This window comes from Neomonachus schauinslandi, chromosome 5, assembly GCF_002201575.2.
Source record: "Neomonachus schauinslandi chromosome 5, ASM220157v2, whole genome shotgun sequence".
Taxonomy (NCBI): Eukaryota; Metazoa; Chordata; class Mammalia; order Carnivora; family Phocidae; genus Neomonachus; species Neomonachus schauinslandi.
The window spans coordinates 37804377-37824099 of record NC_058407.1 but is presented as its reverse complement, the minus strand read 5'-3'; the positions used below and the strand labels follow the sequence as shown (position 1 = coordinate 37824099).

The following is a 19723-nucleotide window of genomic DNA, read 5'->3' as shown; positions in this document are numbered from 1 at the left end:
TAGAATTGGGGCTGGGAGAAAGGCAAAGAGGAGGCCACAGGGCTCCATTGACTGTACAGACAAAAAGTAAAAGGAGAAAAGTTCCCAGAGTGGGAGGGGAAGAACAGGAGTAAGGTGGGAAAAAATTCAGCACATGCTGGCCTGACAGTGGAAAACCAATTTGCCCCCAGCCTGTGGACAACTGGTCCTATTCCATAGCCCCAGACAAGTGTAAGCCCTCTGGATTTAGGACATTAGCACACTGCAGAAGGCTGGATAACGGCCCACAGTGGTCTTATTCCCTGGAACCTATAAATGTTGCCTTACATGGAAAAAGGTTCTTTGCTGATTCTTAATTAAATTAAGAATCCTGAGATGAGGCGATTATCCTGCACAATCTAGGTGGGCCCTGAATGCAACCACAAGTGTCCTTATACGAGGGACGTGGAAGAAGATTTGACACAGAAGACAGAAGGCAGAGACTTGAGTGAGGTAGCCACACGTCAAGGAATGCAGGCAGCCACTAAAGCTGGAAGAAACGAGAAAAGGATTGTCCTCTAGAGAGAGCCTCTGGAGGGAGCACAGCCCTGCTCACACCTTGGTTTTGGGTCATTCAACTGATTTCAGACTTCTGGCCTCTAGAACCATGAGAGAACACTTTTCTACTCTTTAAGCCATCAGGTTCGTGATAATTCGTTGGAGCAGCCATAGGAAACTAATCCACATCTGGAGTGAAAATCTCATTATCCTGGCCAGTGCAGAACTGAACTCAATCATCAGGGTGATTTCCTTTAGGTTGCGAGAAGTGATAGATAGATATATCACCGGTTACATATAGATTTATGTGTACATACTTATTATTATTATCAGTATCATTTTCTTACTCTCTGCCAGGCAGAAAGTTCCATGAGAGTTACAACCTTTTTTATTTGGTTCACCATCTATACCCGGGGCTTAGCTCAGCAGCTGTCACATAATACTTGCTCTACAGATAATTGTTGAATGAATGAAAAAAAAATTGCTAAAATAGCAGCACAAAATGAGGAAAACAAAAACAACACATGGTAAAAATAACTCTGAGAAAGACTGCACCAACAACTACACTGAACGGTCGAATACCCATTATCAGCAATCTAAATAGGGATTTAGGTCAATCTGACCCCATGTGTAGGAAGGCTTTCTAGCATCTAGAGATTTGTCCTTTATTACTGACTAACCGTGAGTGTGTCCTGGCACCGATACGTTTTCAGTCAGTTTTACCAGCACAATCTCAGTGGATGCTCGAAGCTCCAGGTTAGCTGCTAATATCTGAGAAGCAATATTCGCAGTGCCCATTGCTGCAGGCTGAGACCACAGGGCGGGAATACAGCAACTGTAGCCCGTGAGCTATTGTTACCTTTCTATGGGGGGGCCAGCCTCACGAGCCACCTCCCAATGAGGGGGACCGGACCACCACCTGCTCAGCCTTGCCATGTACCGGATGATATGGTGCCTTGCGTGTGTGTCATTCCCAAGGTGACTGGGATAAAACAACACGGTTGCATTTTTCGTGGCTCCTTCATAGCTGTGAGTGCAGTGTCACAGGAAGTCATCCAGAGAACAAAAACTTTCAGTACTTGACTGAAATTCCAGCTTGCACTCCTATTTAATTATAACCGAAACAATCCTCCACTCAGCAGTCGAGAAAGGTGAAGAATCTGGAAATGAGTCCCAGGCAGAGAGGAGACGTGAGGAGACTAGCTTTCCTCGAGGCCCCGGGGCCGAGAACGGAGCTGGGGACCCTCACACCAGGCGTCTAGGGAAAATGAAGACTGAGGCTCTGCCTCCCTGCCTGCCCCCTCTGAGGTCTCCGCCTGCTCCCCTCTGACAGGCAAGCGGACACGGGCAGGGGCCGCGCAACAATCCGGGCTGTACCTGGCTGGTCCCGCCACGCGGTGGCCTCTGAAATTTCTGTGTCTGGCACGGAGCGGAGGGAGGGGTTAGGCAGGTATGGAACAGCTCAATACATCCAAACCAAGCTCTTCAGGCCCCTTCCGTATTCGGAGCCACCTGAATTCAAGTAAACGCATCCTTTTCCAAAACATTACTATTTTTAGGAACGGTTCTTAACTTTCGAAAGGTCAAAGTCCCTTGTGAGAATGTGAGAAAAAAAGGACAGACCCTTTTCCCACCAATAATGCACTTACGTAAACCCATAAAGGTTAAGATTCCTTGATCTTTTCTACAGATGGATAAAAATACTACTTTATTAATGGCTGAGAAATCTATTTACCTTTAAATTACAATGAATAAGGCCAGACTGCCTGAGTTAGAATGTCCAGCTCTATCATTCAGTAGCTGTATGACCTTGGGGAAGTTACTTTTTTTTTTTTTTTTTTTAAGATTTTATTTATTTGTTTGACGGAGAGAGACACAGCGAGAGGGAACACGAGCAGGGGGAGTGGGAGAGGGAGAAGCAGGCTTCCCGCTGAGCAGCTAGCCCGACGCGAGGCTCGATCCCAGGACCCTGAGATCATGACCCCAGCCGAAGGCAGTGGCTTAACCGACTGAGCCACCCAGGTGCCCCGGGGGAAGTTCCTTGATTACTTTCTTCCTCAGTTTCCCCATTTTGAAAATGAGACTACTAATAATAGCACCTACCACAAAAGATCATTATGGGGAAATAACAAATTCATTATGGAAAGTGCTTACAATGGTGTCTGGAGTTCAACAATTCTATATGGAGCCTTGGCTACGTACAGAGACTGTTCCAAGGCTGAAGGTAAGGCAATGAACAAAAATTACTGCTCTCATTGGGCACACATTCTGATGCGGAGCTTAAATTTTCACAGAAAATTTAAATTAAATTAAATTAAAATTTCATAGAAATCTTATTTCATAGTAATTTCTAAAAAATCACTTTATTTTTGTTTTCTCTTTGTTCAGATAACAGGTAAATGAGATTTTCATACAGATTTCCCTTCTGGGATGCTGTAGCTCCACAGAGCTCAAATCTAAGGAATTCTAATTTTTGGTTCGTCCTCATTCCACACCCGACAGCATTTCTGCATAAGTAATTTAGACTGTGAGTACTCACCCTTAACTTGGCATAGGTATTTATAAAATGGGAAAAAAGCCAAATTCCAGGAAAACAATTTATTCTGTTCCATCCCTAAACTTTTACTCATTCATCTGTTATGCTTAAAAATCAATTAGCACTGTGCATACACTGTATCAACAGCTTTATTTAGGATTAACTACAGAGCTGGGCAAATTTAACTGCAATTTTCCCACCAATGATGCTCTAAAAACACACATGGATTTCAGAGGCTAATGAAGAACTCTTCTCGCAGTGCCATATTTTTAAAGTTCTTGGGCTTTTACTTTATCTTTCTGTCTTCTGCTGTCTGCCTCCCACCTGCCCTCTCTCCCATCAGTACCAGTAGGATATCACACTTCAAGTTGATTCTTTTGAACTTTCTCTGTTTAAAAAAGATTATTAGGAAATAATTATAGATTCAGAGGAAGTTGAAAAGAAATAGAGAGGGAAGTCCCATGTACCCCTGACTCAGCTTCTCCCAATATTAACATCTTGTAAAAGTATTGTTTAATATTAAAAATAGAAAATTGACGTTGGCACAATCCCATGGAACTTACTCAGATTTCGTTGGGATCGACTTTTTAAATAACTAATAATTACATTTGGTAAGCATCAGTTATGATCACAATAAAGGCTGGAATTCAGTTCATGTGTGTGTATTTCAGTGTGGGTTTCTGTGTATCCATTTCTGTGGGGGGGGGGAGGACAAACTCTGGCCCTACCCATTTCATGCTTGACTATTCCGAGGAACAATTGGGAGAATATCACATAAATGCCGTTCATAAACTGTAAAGTACTAAATAAACAGAAAGTATTATATTGTAGTAGATTTCTAATCTTTCTGTTCAGGAAAAATCTCTCATTAGTAGTGTACACAGAGAGTAGATGGAGCCTACATCCTAAACAATTCCCTTCCTTCTTTAACATTTCATCAGATACAGGACTGCTCATCTCTGGATGAACTTAATTGTTCTCCACAAGGATGGAACCAGGACTGGAGCACAATGGGGTGTGAGCTGGATAGCACATTCCAGAGCTGGACCGGTCTCCTTCCATGTCTGTACACTATATTTGTATTAATGCCCTGACACTCACATTAACATGTTTTTGTGGGTTTTTTTCCCAACTTCCCTCATATTCCTCTTGAAATCAACTGAAATTCCCAAGCTTTTTTTTTTTTTCCTCTCAGGTTTTGATGTTTAGCCATTCCTCCCTGATTTTGCACATAGATAGTTGTTTTCTGGGCACAGGAGCAAGACTTCATGTAGATTCTCATTAAATCAGGCCTATTCTACCATTCTACTGAGATTTTTTTTATATGTATCTGGACTCTATCACTAAATTTATTTACTGTCTCTGCCGGCTCCACATTGGCTACACCCTTTACAAATGGTCCTTTAGTCCTTTCTTAAAATTGCTGAAGACATACTTGTGCATAGAAGGGTGAAAAGGAGATCATTAAAAAGCTATAAATTCGAACTGTAACATTTTGACCTTCTGTTAATGTTAAATTTTAATTAAGCACTCAGCTCTGTTTTTACTGAGGGTTGACATAAGAGATAGCCCTACACAAAAGGCCTATGTATTTTCTAGAAAACTGTATTAGGTGATTCGATGTCTCATTTGTAAGAATCCCATGGGAAATTTCTCTGGAGCTCAGATTTAGAAAAAAAACCTTTTCCCTGCAATGATAGCTGAGCTGGTATGAGTTTCCTTCTGTTTTGTCTTCCAAGACACTAAGAGAGAAACTGAAAATCACTTGCTCAATTGCTGTACCTTTTCTTTATTTCTATTTATTGATTTTTCCTTCTTTCCATCATCCCACTTTATTACCTAACACGCCATGTTAATGGTTCTGTATATACATATTTTTTTTTACCAGACATTATGACATATCCTATTCTAAAAGGAGGCAGGGAATAGAAATAAACATACATAATCAAGACATCTTTTCAAATATGTTTTCAGATGTTTAAAGATTCCACGGAATAATTTCTTCACTTTTTGAGTAGGACTTTAGGAAATGTTCCCCAGAGTACTTGTACTGAAGTAGTTTAGGTTTGCTTCAGCCCTTCAGATCACTTTTTTCTAAATTTTTTTTCTCAGTTTATAGTGACATGTTCTCAAAATCTTCCACAGTAATTTCCCCAAATGGTACTTTAAGGTGTAAAGAGAAATAATTTGATCATTTGCTAATCTTTTCTCTTTTTTAGCTCTTCCATTAAAGGGTTATTGTTTTTTCTTTAATTAAGTACTTCTATCTGACTGAAATTTATACTGAAAAGACTTCTGGATTGGGTGTTAGAAGCCCAGGGTTCTTGCCTGGGATTAACTACTCTTTGCACGGCCAGGAGAAACTCAAGAAATTTCTCGTCTATAGAATGAAAACTACCTCTTGATGAACATCTGTTCAATATTAGGCACTCTTAAAATGTATATAACTTACTTTTAAAAACTTTAAAATATGTAGTTTATAATATGTAGTTTGATTATATGGATGTGCAATATTTGAAACCCCAATTTTAGGAGCTTAAACCAGGTGGTCAGTAAGAATTATATCAGAAAGGCAATATTCTAGAGCTTGGCCACTATAAAAGCATTTATTATACTATTTCACTGAATAAATGATGCTTTGCTTATTAGCAAAAATATGTCAGAAATGGATTCAAAATTGGTGAAACTAGTGACTCATTAACTACCATGATAAATGGAACTTAACTGGTAAAATTAAAAGTTTTAAATATACATGGAATATTAAAGACTTTTGGAGCCATTCCCCACCTTTGCATGAACAGGGTGAAAAATCTTAAGGAGGCTCATAGCCCATACCATAGGATTAGTGGCCTAAGTTTGATATTTCCAACTGCCAGTTTAATAGGATTTCTTGTTGTCTGAGACTGAATGTAAGGGTAACAAAATCCTGGCCCTGGAATGTCATTTTATCTGCCTCAAGTGAACCTTTTCCCCCACGTAATGACTGAAACATCTGAATGGACAGAGAACTAGAATTTCTCTCTCTCCCTCTGCTCCTCCCCACTGCGTGTTCTCTCTTTCTCTCTCAAATAAATAAAATCTTAAAAAAATAAAATAAAACAGGCCTGTATGTGTAGCAGAACTTGCCTTAAGATTTACTTTTAGCAAGGCTAGCATTAACTATCATAGGGCTACTGCTAACCCTCTTCAACCTTCTTCAGTAAACACACTTACTTATCAAAGGTGTGTGTCACCAAATTATCACAGGACAGTTCTTAAAAGACACTTTGCCTCATTTTAATCTTCATCAGAGCCCTTCGTTACCACTCACCTTATTCCAGCTAGGAAATTCAAGTGTAGAGGATGTTAGCTTATAATCATATGAATATTGAGTGATAGAGCCTGATGCATCTGATTCTACACTCCAATACCCCCTGCAGCCACCCAGATAAAATAACATGGTCATTGCAAGGAAAAGATGAGAGATTATGAAATGCCTACAGCTGTTTCCTTGCAAATACATGGGTTAAACAAAGACTCTTTAGCTCCCTTGACAGATAGTTAAAAGTCAACCAACCACCCAGTAAATTGATTTCATTGACATTTATTGTTGCTATATGTATAATCACAATTCCTATTAATGTATTTTTGGCTCTTTTTTGTACTTTTCCTTTTTTTCAAAATCTATACTTTAGATCTTCCCAATGTATTCAGATAAACTGTAGTAAATTCATATACTGAGGCACAGATTACTTTGTGACATAATTGCATGACCTAGCTCTACTGGAAAGTTGGACTCTGAAATGATCAGTTGAAACATGCCTTGAAACAGTCATAGTTACCTAAAGGTCAACAAGAAAGCTCATCTCAAGCATTGTTACATAGAAAGAAGTAAATGAAATGGTAATTTTAGAATTGGAATGCTGAAGTGATATAGAATATTCGTGGATTGATGATTTTGATGGCCATCAGAGATCAGCAGAGTTGAATAAGTAGTCTGGGGTTCTACAAAACTACTAGTCAGGCCAAAAATTAAAAAAAAGGAATAAACAAAATACAAGATACAAATACACAAGAATTTACGCCCTAGTTACCAATATCACATTCCAGATGCATTTTATTTTGGATGTTGTGTTCTTTTTTTTTTTTTTTAAAGATTTTATTTATTTGAGAGCGAGAGACAGAGATAGCGAGTGAGAACACTGAGCAGGGAGGAGAGGGAGAAGCAGGCTCCCCACTGAGCAGGGAGCCCGATGCGGGGCTCGATCCCAGGACTCTGGGATCATGACCTGAGCTGAAGGCAGCCGCTTAACCGACTGAGCCACCCAGGCGCCCTGGATGTTGTGTTCTAAGCAGAGATCAACATGGTCACAAATAACCCAGATCTAGTTGATTAATTAAAATCTTAAGTTCTCAAGGAAAAGATCTTAGGTGAACACATAGGTAAACATTGATCTATTCTTATTTAAACTTCTGAAATTTATGCTTTTCGATTATTTTTGATGTAAGTAGAAGTTAGGGGGAGAAAATGATTCATTTCAGATAAAGTTATTTCTTTAGCAAGTCCTTATTACATGAGGAGGTAATGGCATCCGAAGAATATAAGGGAATGAAAAAGAAAGTATGTTCATACTTTTACTTTAAAATGTTATATATTTTAATCTACCTTAACTTCATGCCAAAAGGAAAATATATAGGACGAATACATAACATAACCAAACTTTTTTGGGGAAAGAGGCTAATATATTTTTATTATAGCTGTACATTTTAAGGAATTAGCTGGGCATTATCTTTTTCCATTAAAATCATCCTTCCTCTTTAATTAAAATAAAAAATACAGGGTGAGGAGTTCTATCTTTATTTTTTAAAGGTGTGTATTTTTCTATAGTAATTTGAATAAAAAGTGCCTTGGAATTATTATGTTCTTCTAAACATTAAATCCATTAGAGTATCATATGGGGGGAAAATTCTACTAGTTGGGATGATTTTGTGGGATGGTTTTCTAACTAGTTCATACTTATCACCCCCAAACAGATGAAACGAGACACAAAAACTATAAAATGACTGCTTTTTGTAGGTTTATTGTCCATCAATGCTGAGGAAGCTGTTTAGACACAAAATTCTGATTTGTTCTAGGATTTCAACGTTGACTTTAGTAACAGCAGTGGGAGGGAATGTGCTTAGGGGAGAAAAGCTCTGGTTATTTTATGAACATACCACTCCGTTCACTGATAGCAGCTGGTCTCCCCTTTTGAGGCCTCCGTGTCTTTCAGCCACCCCTCCAGGAATGATGCGAGAGATATAAATGGGGGAATTTTGCTCCTTTCCTCCCATCACGTTAAAACCAAGGCCTTCATCAGTCTTTGGCAGTTCGACTACCCGAGGGTGGGAGTGGCCTTCACTAGCTGCAAAAGCTGCAACTGTTGCCTGAAAGAAAAGATGGTCATTTGGTAATAAAATGAGGGAAATAAGGCTCGCCGTATGCTTTGCAGTGGGTAGGATCGGGCAACTCCTCTTATTTTTATAGCATTCTCCTGTGAAAAAAAGAACACAGTGGGGAGGGTGCTAGCTTCATTTAAATGTCATCTATGACTCCGTTCCTTGGCAAAGCCCTGCCTGGCTATTTCCGGCTTTCTAGAATTTATCCATTATGATACAAATTTCCCTTCTTCATAAAACTCTGTCCCAGTTACCTGAGGCAGCTGTAATTCCTCCTTTTCTTGGACTCCGAAATAGCTTTGGTCCACAGGCTACATCCTTACAGTACGTATGCTCTAACTATTCCGTATATGTGTTGACCATGAGCACCCGAAGGGCAGAGATGATGTAATTCGATTCTTTGTATGACACAGTCTACCCCGGTGCTTGCACATAAACGTTCATGAATATTTATCCAATGTACTTAGAAGCACTTATATGTATAAACTCTGGCGGATACGTATATAATCTTGCTACTGCCAGACCACTGGCTTCGCAAATTTGGTTTTTAGGGTTTTTTTTTTTTTTTTTTTGACTGAGGATACCTAAAGGAAAATAAAAGCTAAAACAAGTAATAAATTCAAACAGATGATTATTATTTCACATCAATATTTTGCATTATTATGAGAAGTCCTCTTATCTGGTAAGGATGTTTTCCCCTACATTTTACATTAATATTTCAACTTCTATAGCATCGTGGGCAAAATGAGCAGCCTATCTATACCTATGTGTACAAAATTTCATTTAATATGGACATCGTTTTAAGATTCATATATTAATTTTTAAAAATAAGTTGAAAACACAACTTACCATTAGTTCCCACCCCTCATGGAAAGAAAAGAACAGCATTGAAGTAGTTTCTATCAAGAAAAGATTCTTTGCCTGCTTCTTATTTTCCACTTCCATTAACCTGCCTTAACCACAGTTGATTAGATGCCTACCATAAAGTGATTTACTCAACACTGTGAAAATATTGATTGCCAACTACTGTACATTCTTTTCCACACACAACATTATCACATCAATTGAGCATTATGCTACTGTCTGCATTTAGTGAAATTTAGTGAATGATATGGAAATAATGGCTTGTTTTTAGCTACATGCATTTGCTCATGCAAACCTTGTCGTCATGCATAGATTTTAATGGCTGACATGGATGCAATGCAGACAGCCCAGAAACAACCAGAAAATATTGTGCTATTGCAACATTATGCTGCTATCCTGCTGTTCTACATGAATAAGAAATGAGAATGGTAAAACACTACATAATTCACTTTCCCCTTAATTAAACCATGTAGGGATCATTTTTCTGTGTGTGTTCCACTTCAGTACAAGCAAAGCATGATGTAATGATAATAACAACCTCCTTTTGCCTGGGTTAAAAAAAACAAAACAAAACAACTTACAAATCTACAGTGTTCAGTTACAGAATGACAACTAAAAAATCAAGAGAGAAACCAAACGAGGTGATATAACACAAAAGAATTAAATGGAAAATGCTGATTATTTTCACCAGTTCTTGTTTCTTATACATTATTAGAAAGAGAAGAGCTTTTAACAAAGCAAGTCGTTGTGCATCTATTAGAACACTTCTGTGTTTGTAAAATGAGAACTACATAAGTGATCTTAGTTTAAAGTTTAAAACTATTATTTCCTAATGGTCTATTTTCCAGATAATTTCATGATCCCATCGTTATAAGATTTCTGTTAGTGTAAGATTTCCATTAGATTTCTCTGCAATCTCTGGATTTGAGTCTTTAAAGAACGAATGTGGTAACTACTACAAAAGGTGACCGGCTTTCCCTTTAGGTCAATGTCACATTCTTTCAGCAAGCTACCCACTGCTCTGCTGAAGACAAGGAAGAATCCTGTGTCAGTGGGTCTCAGGTGAGTTCTCTTCATGTCTGACTCAAGTCAAATCTTTGGACTTGTGCAAATAAATCTTCATGCACTGAACAGGGAACAAGTTCTTTTGGACCAGAGGCCTGTATCAGAAAACCACGTATTATTTCATACAATGAACCAGTAGATTTGCTTGTGCCAAAGGGACGTTTAGTGAGTTTAATGAAATCATTCTCCTTTCTTAAGCTACAGAAGCAGCAGAAACGTTCAATTTTCCATTAGGATTTTTACCTGGGAAGTAGTACTGGTTCTAGACTCTGGGCTGCCACTGATGTCTAAATTCTCTTACAGTGTACACACGAGAATACCTGAAACACACACGCGCACAGTCAATTACTAGATCACTGGGGTCAAGTATATTTTCAAAGTTACTCAAGCCTTACCTTTGCTGTGGCCCTGGCACGGAATTCAGGACAGCCATTAACAGTTATCGTTTCATGCATATATTGATACACCTAGAACATTCACATAAAAAAGAAAGGAATGCGTAAGAACATTAGGAATATCAATTCTTTCACTGCAGAAAGGATGAAATATTTTCATTGTAAAACACAAGTTCTCGGTCACAAGGTGAAATAGGTCTGGATAAATTATCCCGGTGATTAGGACCAAAGATCCCTCCTATTTTTTTTTGGTGGGGGACGGTTGCGGCAGAGAAGGCAAACACTTTTATTATTTGGGTATCCGTGTTCATCAAATATAAAAACTTGTATATTTGGTTTTATAAAAACTACTTTGTCAGTAAGATTTTTTACCACTTCATAAAGCTCTGTCTCTCAAATATGTGATAAAATTATATATATATATAATATATTATATATAACTTCCTGAATCTAAGTAACACTTTAATTCTTTTTTTTAAAGATTTTATTTATTTATTTGACATAGAGAGAGACAGAACCACCCTAAGTAACACTTTAAAAATAGTTTTCAGGGCGCCGGGGTGACTCAGTCAGTTGAGCATCCGACTCTTGGTTTCTGCTCAGGTCGTGATAGCAGGGACATAGAGATAGAGCTCAACACAGAGTCGCTTGTCCCTCTCCCTTTGCTCCTCCTCTCTCCCCGCCCACTCTCTTTCTCTCAAATAAATAAATAAATAAAATCTTTAAAAAATAGTTTCCTAAATTAATATTCCACAAAACTGGGATAACAATATCTTTTCCTTGCAGGTTGTAAGGTATGTTACCATCCATGAGACATTCATAATTCATAAATATAGGAGATAAATGGTATTCAGGGGCAGGGACAAGTAAAGCAAGAGATTCTTAGAACTAGTAACAGAGAGCAACATATCAGCTATGGGTTCATGTTAACATTTAAATGAAATAAAAAGAATAGAAGTAAAATCTGGACTCAGAATGACATTGTACAAAGCACACAGTTTTCGCTGACTAATGGACCAAAGTTTGAGACTTGCAGTCTAACTGGGGAACTACGAGGTCCTGATTGAACCACTTTACCACTTTGACCCTCTTTTTGCCCATCTGAGAAATGGGTGAAGAATATTTATTATGTTTTTTTACTTGAAATAATACTTTCTTTTTTTTTTTTAAGATTTTATTTATTTATTTAACAGAGAGAGATACAGCGAGAGGGAACACAAGCAGGGGGAGTGGGAGAGGGAGAAGCAGGCTCCCCGCAGAGTAGGGAGCCCGATGTGGGGCTCGATCCCAGGACCCTGGGATCATGACCTGAGCCGAAGGCAGACGCTTAACCGACTGAGCCACCCAGGCGCCCGAAATAATACTTTCAAGACCCCTGGCACTTAATGAGCTCTCCTTAAATATCAGGTAGTATTATTAATTACGATTTTAGACAAAACTATGAAACTTGTTGGAACGTAGTAGAAAAAAATGCTTTCCTTCTAACTGTCAGGGATGGGATTATAAAATCTGTATATCAGTGCAAAATAAATTGCTTCATCATAAATAAACTTAAGTATAGAGAATAACTCTTAAAGGATAGTTTGAAGACGTTATTTATTTATTTATTTTTAAGTATTTTATTTATTTACTTGACAGAGAGAGAGCAAGAGAGGGAACACAAGCAGGGGGAGTGGGAGAGGGAGAAGCAGGCTTCCCGCGGAGCAGGGAGCCCGATATGGGGCTCGATCCCAGGACCCTGGGATCATGACCTGAGCCGGAGGCAGACGCTTAACGACTGAGTCACCCAGGCACCCCTGAAGACAATATTTAGAAAAAAACTAACAAGGTTAAATATGTTAGACTTTATGCCCATTTTAAAGTTTTAAATAATAAATTGTAAAAATCAATTGTATGATGTGTAGAGGTAAAAGTCCATTTGAAATTTTGCTGGGTTATTTTTTTTTTTAAGATTTATTTATTTATTTGAGAGAGCGAGAATGAGACAGAGAGAGAGTACATGGGGGGGGGGGGGGGTTAGAGGGAGAAGCAGGCTCCCCGCTGAGCAGGGAGCCCGATGCGGGACTCGATCCAGGGACTCCAAGATCATGACCTGAGCCGAAGGCAGTCGCCCAACCAACTGAGCCACCCAGGCGCCCCATCTGGGGTATTTTTTGAGAGTGACCCATTAGCTTTTCAGTAAAAGATGAAGTAGAAAATTAATATTATTTTCCACACTTAAGTAAAAAGTTATTAAAGTGAATTCAGAATGTGATTAATGCATCCATTCAACAATCGCTCTTTGAGTGTCTCAGATGGATCTCTTCCCGACGTTTCTTAGCTGGCTCATTATTTCTCAAATACATTTGGTTGAATTTCCATTAATGCTGACTCATCTTTCCCAAGTGGCATGTTTAGAAGGAAAAAGACAAAGTGGCCTGGACTAGGAAGGTAGGGACACCATTCAGAATCTACCATTTAGCTTTATACTTCACTAAATAACTGGGGTATACAATTTTGGTGAGCAATCTGAATGGGAAGGGAATAGTTTTCCAGGAAAGCATTTGCGCACCCGAGGACTGGTTAATGCAAATTCTCCAGGTTACCAGCAGAGCTGCTTAACATGTTGACACGTTATTTCCTTGAAAGTGCATCACTTTGTTTTGTAGAGCTATCTCTTCCACAAATTAATTCCACTTATTTGATCTTACAGCCCATTTAAGAGCAAGATTCTCCTTACTCTGCTTCTCTTGTTAATAATCTCTCTTAAATCTGATCCCTTCATTCTATCTTTTTTTAAAAATATTTTTATTTATTTGCGAGAGAGAGCGAGAGAGAGTGAGCACGAGTGGGGTGAGGGGTCAGAGGTGAGGGGCAGAGGGAGAAGCAGGCTCCCCGTGAAGCAGAGAGCCCTAGTGGGGCTCGATCCCCATCCCAGGACTCCAGGATTGTGACCTGAGCCGAAGGTAGAAGCTTAACCCACTGAGCCACCCAGGCGCCCCTCCTTCGTTCTATTTTAACTCATTATATCTCTTGCTTAAAACTCTGCATCAGTGTCTTCACTGGGTCTCTCACCACCAAATACTATTGACTTTAGTTATCATTGTCAAGGACCTACCTGATCATGTCACTACTGTGCTTCTGGCTGTCTACAACTCTTAGAGTAAAGGTTGCAAAGTCAAATGCCTACAGGAGTCAAACCAGTGACAATAATGCACAACCCAGGTTTTTCTCTAATTTCATTTCCCTAGTTGTTTTCCTCCACCCTCACTGTTCCCCAAACATATACACCTTCCTAACTGCCTAGACCTTTGCTCTGTTTGGAATGCCCTTTCACCTGACAGACTCTCATTTATCCCTGTTTAACATGACGCTAAAAGACCCAATTATCATTTTCTCTGTTCCTTGTTCTTGGCCTCCTGCAAGCAGAGAAATCTCTCCCTCCCTCCTCGGTTTTGAACCATTTGAATTTGTCTGGGGTCATTCTGGTGATCTTTTCCAGGGAAAGTGCTATCTTTGCTTGCATCCAAGGATGTTTATGAGGACAATCATTAGCCAACAATTAGGATGATGAAATTGATGAAAGCAAATGCTACTTTTGTAAGTTCGTAAAATAAAGTAAATAAAAATTTAAGAATAATTATCTTTAACATTGCAATTTGAATTGTGAATTAAAGGGTGGAGTACGCAAGAGGCAGCAGTATGTATAGATAACACACAGGTCCTGCAGACACCACATACGCATTGTATGTTCTGGGTTGGTTACTTGATTTCACTGGGGTTCAGTTTTCTCACTTGAAAAATAAGTCTTAGAGTTGTAACTAACTTCTGGGTCTGTTAAGAGGATTAAATAAGTTTAGAACAGTTTGCAGCATGTAATAAGTTTATTTTAAAAATAGCTATTATTATTACTATTATTATTAATATTCAATGTTTCCCAACTTATTTGACACTGGGATCTTCTGGGAAGAATCTCCTAGGACTGGTAGTCCATGAACACATTTTACAGAGAATTGATGGAAGACTGTAGTTCTCAGCTGGGGTTGTTTTTGCACCCTAGGAGACATTTATTTGGCAATGTCTGGCGACATTCTGGGTTGTCACAAATGGGGAGGGGAATGGTGCTATTGGCATCTATTATTAGAAGACCGAGAAGCTGCTAAATACCCTACAAAGCTCAGATTAGCTCCCCATAACAAAGAACCATCTGCCAAAACGTCAATAGTCTTGAGATTGAAAAACCCAGAACTAAGAAATCATGCTATATCATTTCTTCTGATACATAATGATTAGTAGGCCATAAAAAGGCACTTGTGTAGCACTGGGTAAAGGATCTTATAAATAAATAAAAGCGTCTTGTTCAACAAATATCTTTTGGAGTAAATAATCATGATTCTGGTGAGCATTTAAAGAGGACTTGCTCTAGGCCAAGTGTAATGCTAAGCATTTTATGTCTGTAAGTTCATTCGATGCTCACAGCTTATGATTCAGGGATTCTACACACGAGGAACCGGCCACAGAGACCGTAACATGCCTGTGAGCACACAGGGAACGGCAGATTTGGTGCAGAGATTCAGATGTAATTGCCTCCAAAATCTTTTCTCTTTCAACCACACAAGGCTTTCTTATTAAGACAGCATCAGACTACTATTATTTTGGCAGCATTGGGGAAACAAAAACGTGGAGATACCACCAGTATTTATTTATATTTTGAATAAAGCCATCCAGGTTTAATATGATGCCTACCATTATACAAATGGTAGCTGCAAATGTATAATACAATTCGGAAACTAACAAATTCATCACTCCAAATGAAAGTGAAATAGCATTTTTAATGGACTTTTATGATTGTAATATGCTAAGATTCAAAGAAAAGAAGTCAAATATTATTGTCACTCTTTTCTCCTGTAAAGCACCACAGATTCTTATCAGTTGGTCTTTAAACACTGGCTGACGTGGTCTAGTTAGAGAGTCAAGTCAAAACTGGGGGATATTAGTTCTATTTCCATTAGTTATGTTGCCTTATGAAAGTTACTTAGTTCATCATTTTCTGGGGACCCAATGTATCCCTACTTAGCTTACTTTTCAAAGACAATTGTACAGATATTTGTAAAACTTTGAAGGAAGTTGTTATAGAAAACTAAAATATTTTACCAGATGCCCTGAGAGAATTCTTTTTTTTTTTTTTTAAAGATTTTATTTATTTGACAGAGAGAGACACAGCGAGAGAGGGAACACAAGCAGGGGGAGTGGAGAGGGAGAAGCAGGCTTCCCGCGGAGCAGGGAGCCCGATGCGGGCTCGATCCCAGGACTCTGGGATCATGACCTGAGCCGAAGGCAGACGCTTAATGACTGAGCCACCCAGGCGCCACTGCCCTGAGAGAATTCTTAAAGGGAAAACAGAAAATGGTTGCATGAGCTTCAACAAGGGATAGTGGGGCTTACAGCTTCCAGAATCAGTTGGGTCTCCAAATTTCTGGACAATTTCAGCTACAGCATTTCTAACCCCATTCCATTTAGGTAAGATGGGTTTAATTCCTACTGAAAGTAAAATAATTTCTAGAAACTCTTGTACAGGTTTTAGCTTACATTTTTATATTAGTAATTTACTAACTTTGAATAAGTCTCACAGATTCAATAGCATTTTGAGTATCTGGAACTTACTCCAAGCTATTGAAAATTTACAAATACAGATCAATTCAATTAAGGTGATGGGGTTGCTGTCAGTTGATTCAGAAAGTGTGTTTAGTCATTCATTCAGCTAACAATCATTTAAGAGTTACTCTAGTCACTGGGCCAAAATATGAAGGAAAAAAAAATTAATGGCTCCTTCTAAAACTTCAAATGAATGTTAACTTTCACTGTAAATTTAAAATTTTTTAAATAAAAGATTTATTCTTACTTTATATTAACAAGCCAATAGACTACTTTTTCTGGATGGAAATTCCATCACTGAGAGAATAGCAAGTACAAGTGAAGTAAAAGCTTCTCTTTTACTCCAATTTATTTACCAAGTTTATAACAGAATTACCACTTAGATATGTTAAGCTGAACAGGTAGAATTCTACTGCGATAGGATTTTTGCTTTTGAGCTTTCATTTATACACAGGTTACGTAGACCATATCAAAATATACACTTTACATTGAATCATTCTTCTTGGTCTTGAGAACTCTGATTGGTACAGAGAGGTAGGTAAGGGCTGACAAATCTATATCATGAGTTTCTCATCCTGGGTCTCTTTTCTTTGTAACTTTAAGTGACCTACTATCTATGCATCTACATAAAACCCTATCTTCAAGAGGCAGTCAAAAAGGATAAAATATGTGGCTTCATAAACCATAACCCATGATTCTTATTAAATTCTTATAATAGCTACTATATATCTATTATTATTATTATTATTATTATTATTATTATGTGCATTCCTAAGATGCAATTGAAACTATGCCTTTAGAATTTAGCTGCTTGGCCAGCAAGTGTGGAAAACACCTTGAATTCGAAATTAGATTTTGATTGTTCTGTCTTCTGCTCTTACAGTTTTACTGTCTTTTGTACTTTGGTGTTATTTTGAAATTGCTGTGTGAGGCAGATACTGGGTAGGCTCACCTTCCCTAGCTCCCATTCTCAACCTCCTCTTCCCTGCATTGCCTCACCATAGGACCCAGTTCTTTCCATTAAGAATTTAACTGGAAGTAGGTGAGAGGATTCTGGGAAAGTGTTGTTCTCTTGGTATAAGCGCTATCCTTTTTTCCTTCTCTACTTCTTGTCCTGAATGTGAATATGATCAGCTGTGGTACCAGCCTACCACTGCAAGAGAAAGGCCATGAAAAAGTATAGATACCTGGTCCGATTACATGGAGCTCCTGAAACACTGTAAGCAGCTGCCTTTATCTCTCAACTTGTAATGAAGAAAAATAGTCTTATTTGTTTAAGCCACTGAAGTTGGTTGGATTTTCTGCTACTTTCAGCCAAGAGAATTCTTGATTGCTATATTATTCGAGTAAATATTATACAGAACTGTGCTATCTTTAGAGTCCGTTTTCTTTGAGACCCCTCCAATTCCAAGAGTTATATAATTTGTTCATTAAAAATTAATGCAAATTTGTTAATATCAGGGTTTAGAAACTGAGAGAGGAGGGTAGTTTAAAATGTAGTTAAAAAAAGTAGACACCAACTCTTAGGAAAACTTTGCTAAGAAAATGAAAATACAATTTGACTAGGAGAAAATGTTTGCAAAACATGTATCTGATAAATATCGGCTTCATATCTGGAATATATAAAGAACTTTCAAAAGTCAATAGTAAGAAAACAATCCAATTAAAAATTGGATAAACTCTTTGAATAGGCATGTCATCAAGGAAGATCTATGGGTGGCAAATATGAAAAGATACTCATCATCAAAGATACTCAATATCATTTAGTCACTATGAAAATTCAAATTAAAACCATCATTAGATACATCTACACTCTTTTAACATGTCTAGATTTTTTTAAAAAATTGACAACACCTAGTATGGGCAAGAATGTTGACCAACTACACTCTTGTACATTGCTGGTAGGAATGACAAATGGCACAGCCATTTTTGAAAACAGGATAACAGTTTTCTATAAAGTTAAACATACACTTATCTTAAGATTCCCTTATCTACTTCTAGCTATTTGTCCAAGATAAATAAAAACACATATTCATGCAGAAATGGTATGCAAATACTTATAGCAGCTCTATTCATAATCACCACAAACTGGAAACAATTAAAATAGCCTTCAACTGTGAAAGAATAATTAAATGGAAGTACATGTATGCAGTGGAATACTGCTTGGCAATAAAAAGGAAGAAACTACTCATACATGTGATGACGTGGATGAATCTCAAATGGGTGTTGCTTGAGTGAAAGAAGCCAGACTCCATGATTATTTCATTTATATGACACCCTGGGAAAGGCAAAATAATAGGAATAGAAAATAGATCAAAGTTGCCAGAAGCTAGAGGTGGGGACGAGTTGACTACGAGGCATTAAGAAATTTTGGGGGTGTTGGAACTCCTGTATCTTGATAATGGTGATGATCATGTGATTGTATGTGACAATTAAAACTCTTAGAATTGTACACTGAAAAGAGGAAATATTATTACTCTATGTAAATTATACTTCCATAAACCCAAATTTTAAAAAAGCAGAAAATATTTTGAGATGAAAATATTCTGAAACTTCATCATGATTTTGGAAATTAAAAACAAGGGCTTTGATATACTAAGACCTACATATATTTAAAATGTTGAATAGAATAAAAAGATGACATTAGTTCCAATGCCTTAAAGTTTATAAATGTGGAAAGCAACATATACTTTAATGGATGGCAACATTTCTTTCAAGTACAGGATGCTCCAGAGATTTTGTAGTACCTCATTCTGAACAGGCTGGCTCCTAAAATGTCAATAGAATTACAATTAGGATTAAATACACTCCTCTATATCAGTGACTAGAAAAAAGAAATAAACCTTTCAGCAACATTGTGAAAAATGAAAATTACATTAGACCAAGGTACCTCAAGAGGGGGAAAATAAAGTGGAAAGACAAATGATCAGACTTATTAGAGCAAATTAGTGAGAAACATAGTCCAAATGGGAACATGATATGGTCCAAATCCTACCACATTATAGTGTTCATTAAGACTTGTTAAATGTATAGTTTTTATTTAAAAAGCAAGTAAGAATGTGCATTTTGAAAATAAGAAAAAGCCAATAAAAGTATTAAAACTGATATTTGTATCTGTATTTATAATTTTTAGTGGTTTTCTTGATTTTTCAGATTTGGAAACTCAGAGAAGAGTTGAATAAAAGAAAGTTATTTGATATGGTATCTTGATTTCAAAATATTTAAATATTCTAATGATATTAAAAGCAAAGATTGATCTCTTTTCATATCCTTTTATAATTATAGGCCACCTGGG

The 19723-nt window shown here is 37.7% G+C and overlaps 1 protein-coding gene across 1 annotated transcript in view; it reads right to left on the bottom strand.

Moving 5' to 3' along the window:
* Positions 1-19723, bottom strand: part of LIN7A (lin-7 homolog A, crumbs cell polarity complex component) — a 106253-nt gene that overhangs the window by 19464 nt on the left and 67066 nt on the right. The window contains exons 3-4 of the mRNA XM_021689856.1: positions 10795-10866; positions 8249-8458 (exon numbers count right to left, since the gene is read on the bottom strand). Coding sequence (XP_021545531.1) covers positions 8249-8458; positions 10795-10866 — 282 coding nt within the window. The remainder of the gene's footprint in view (positions 1-8248; positions 8459-10794; positions 10867-19723) is intronic.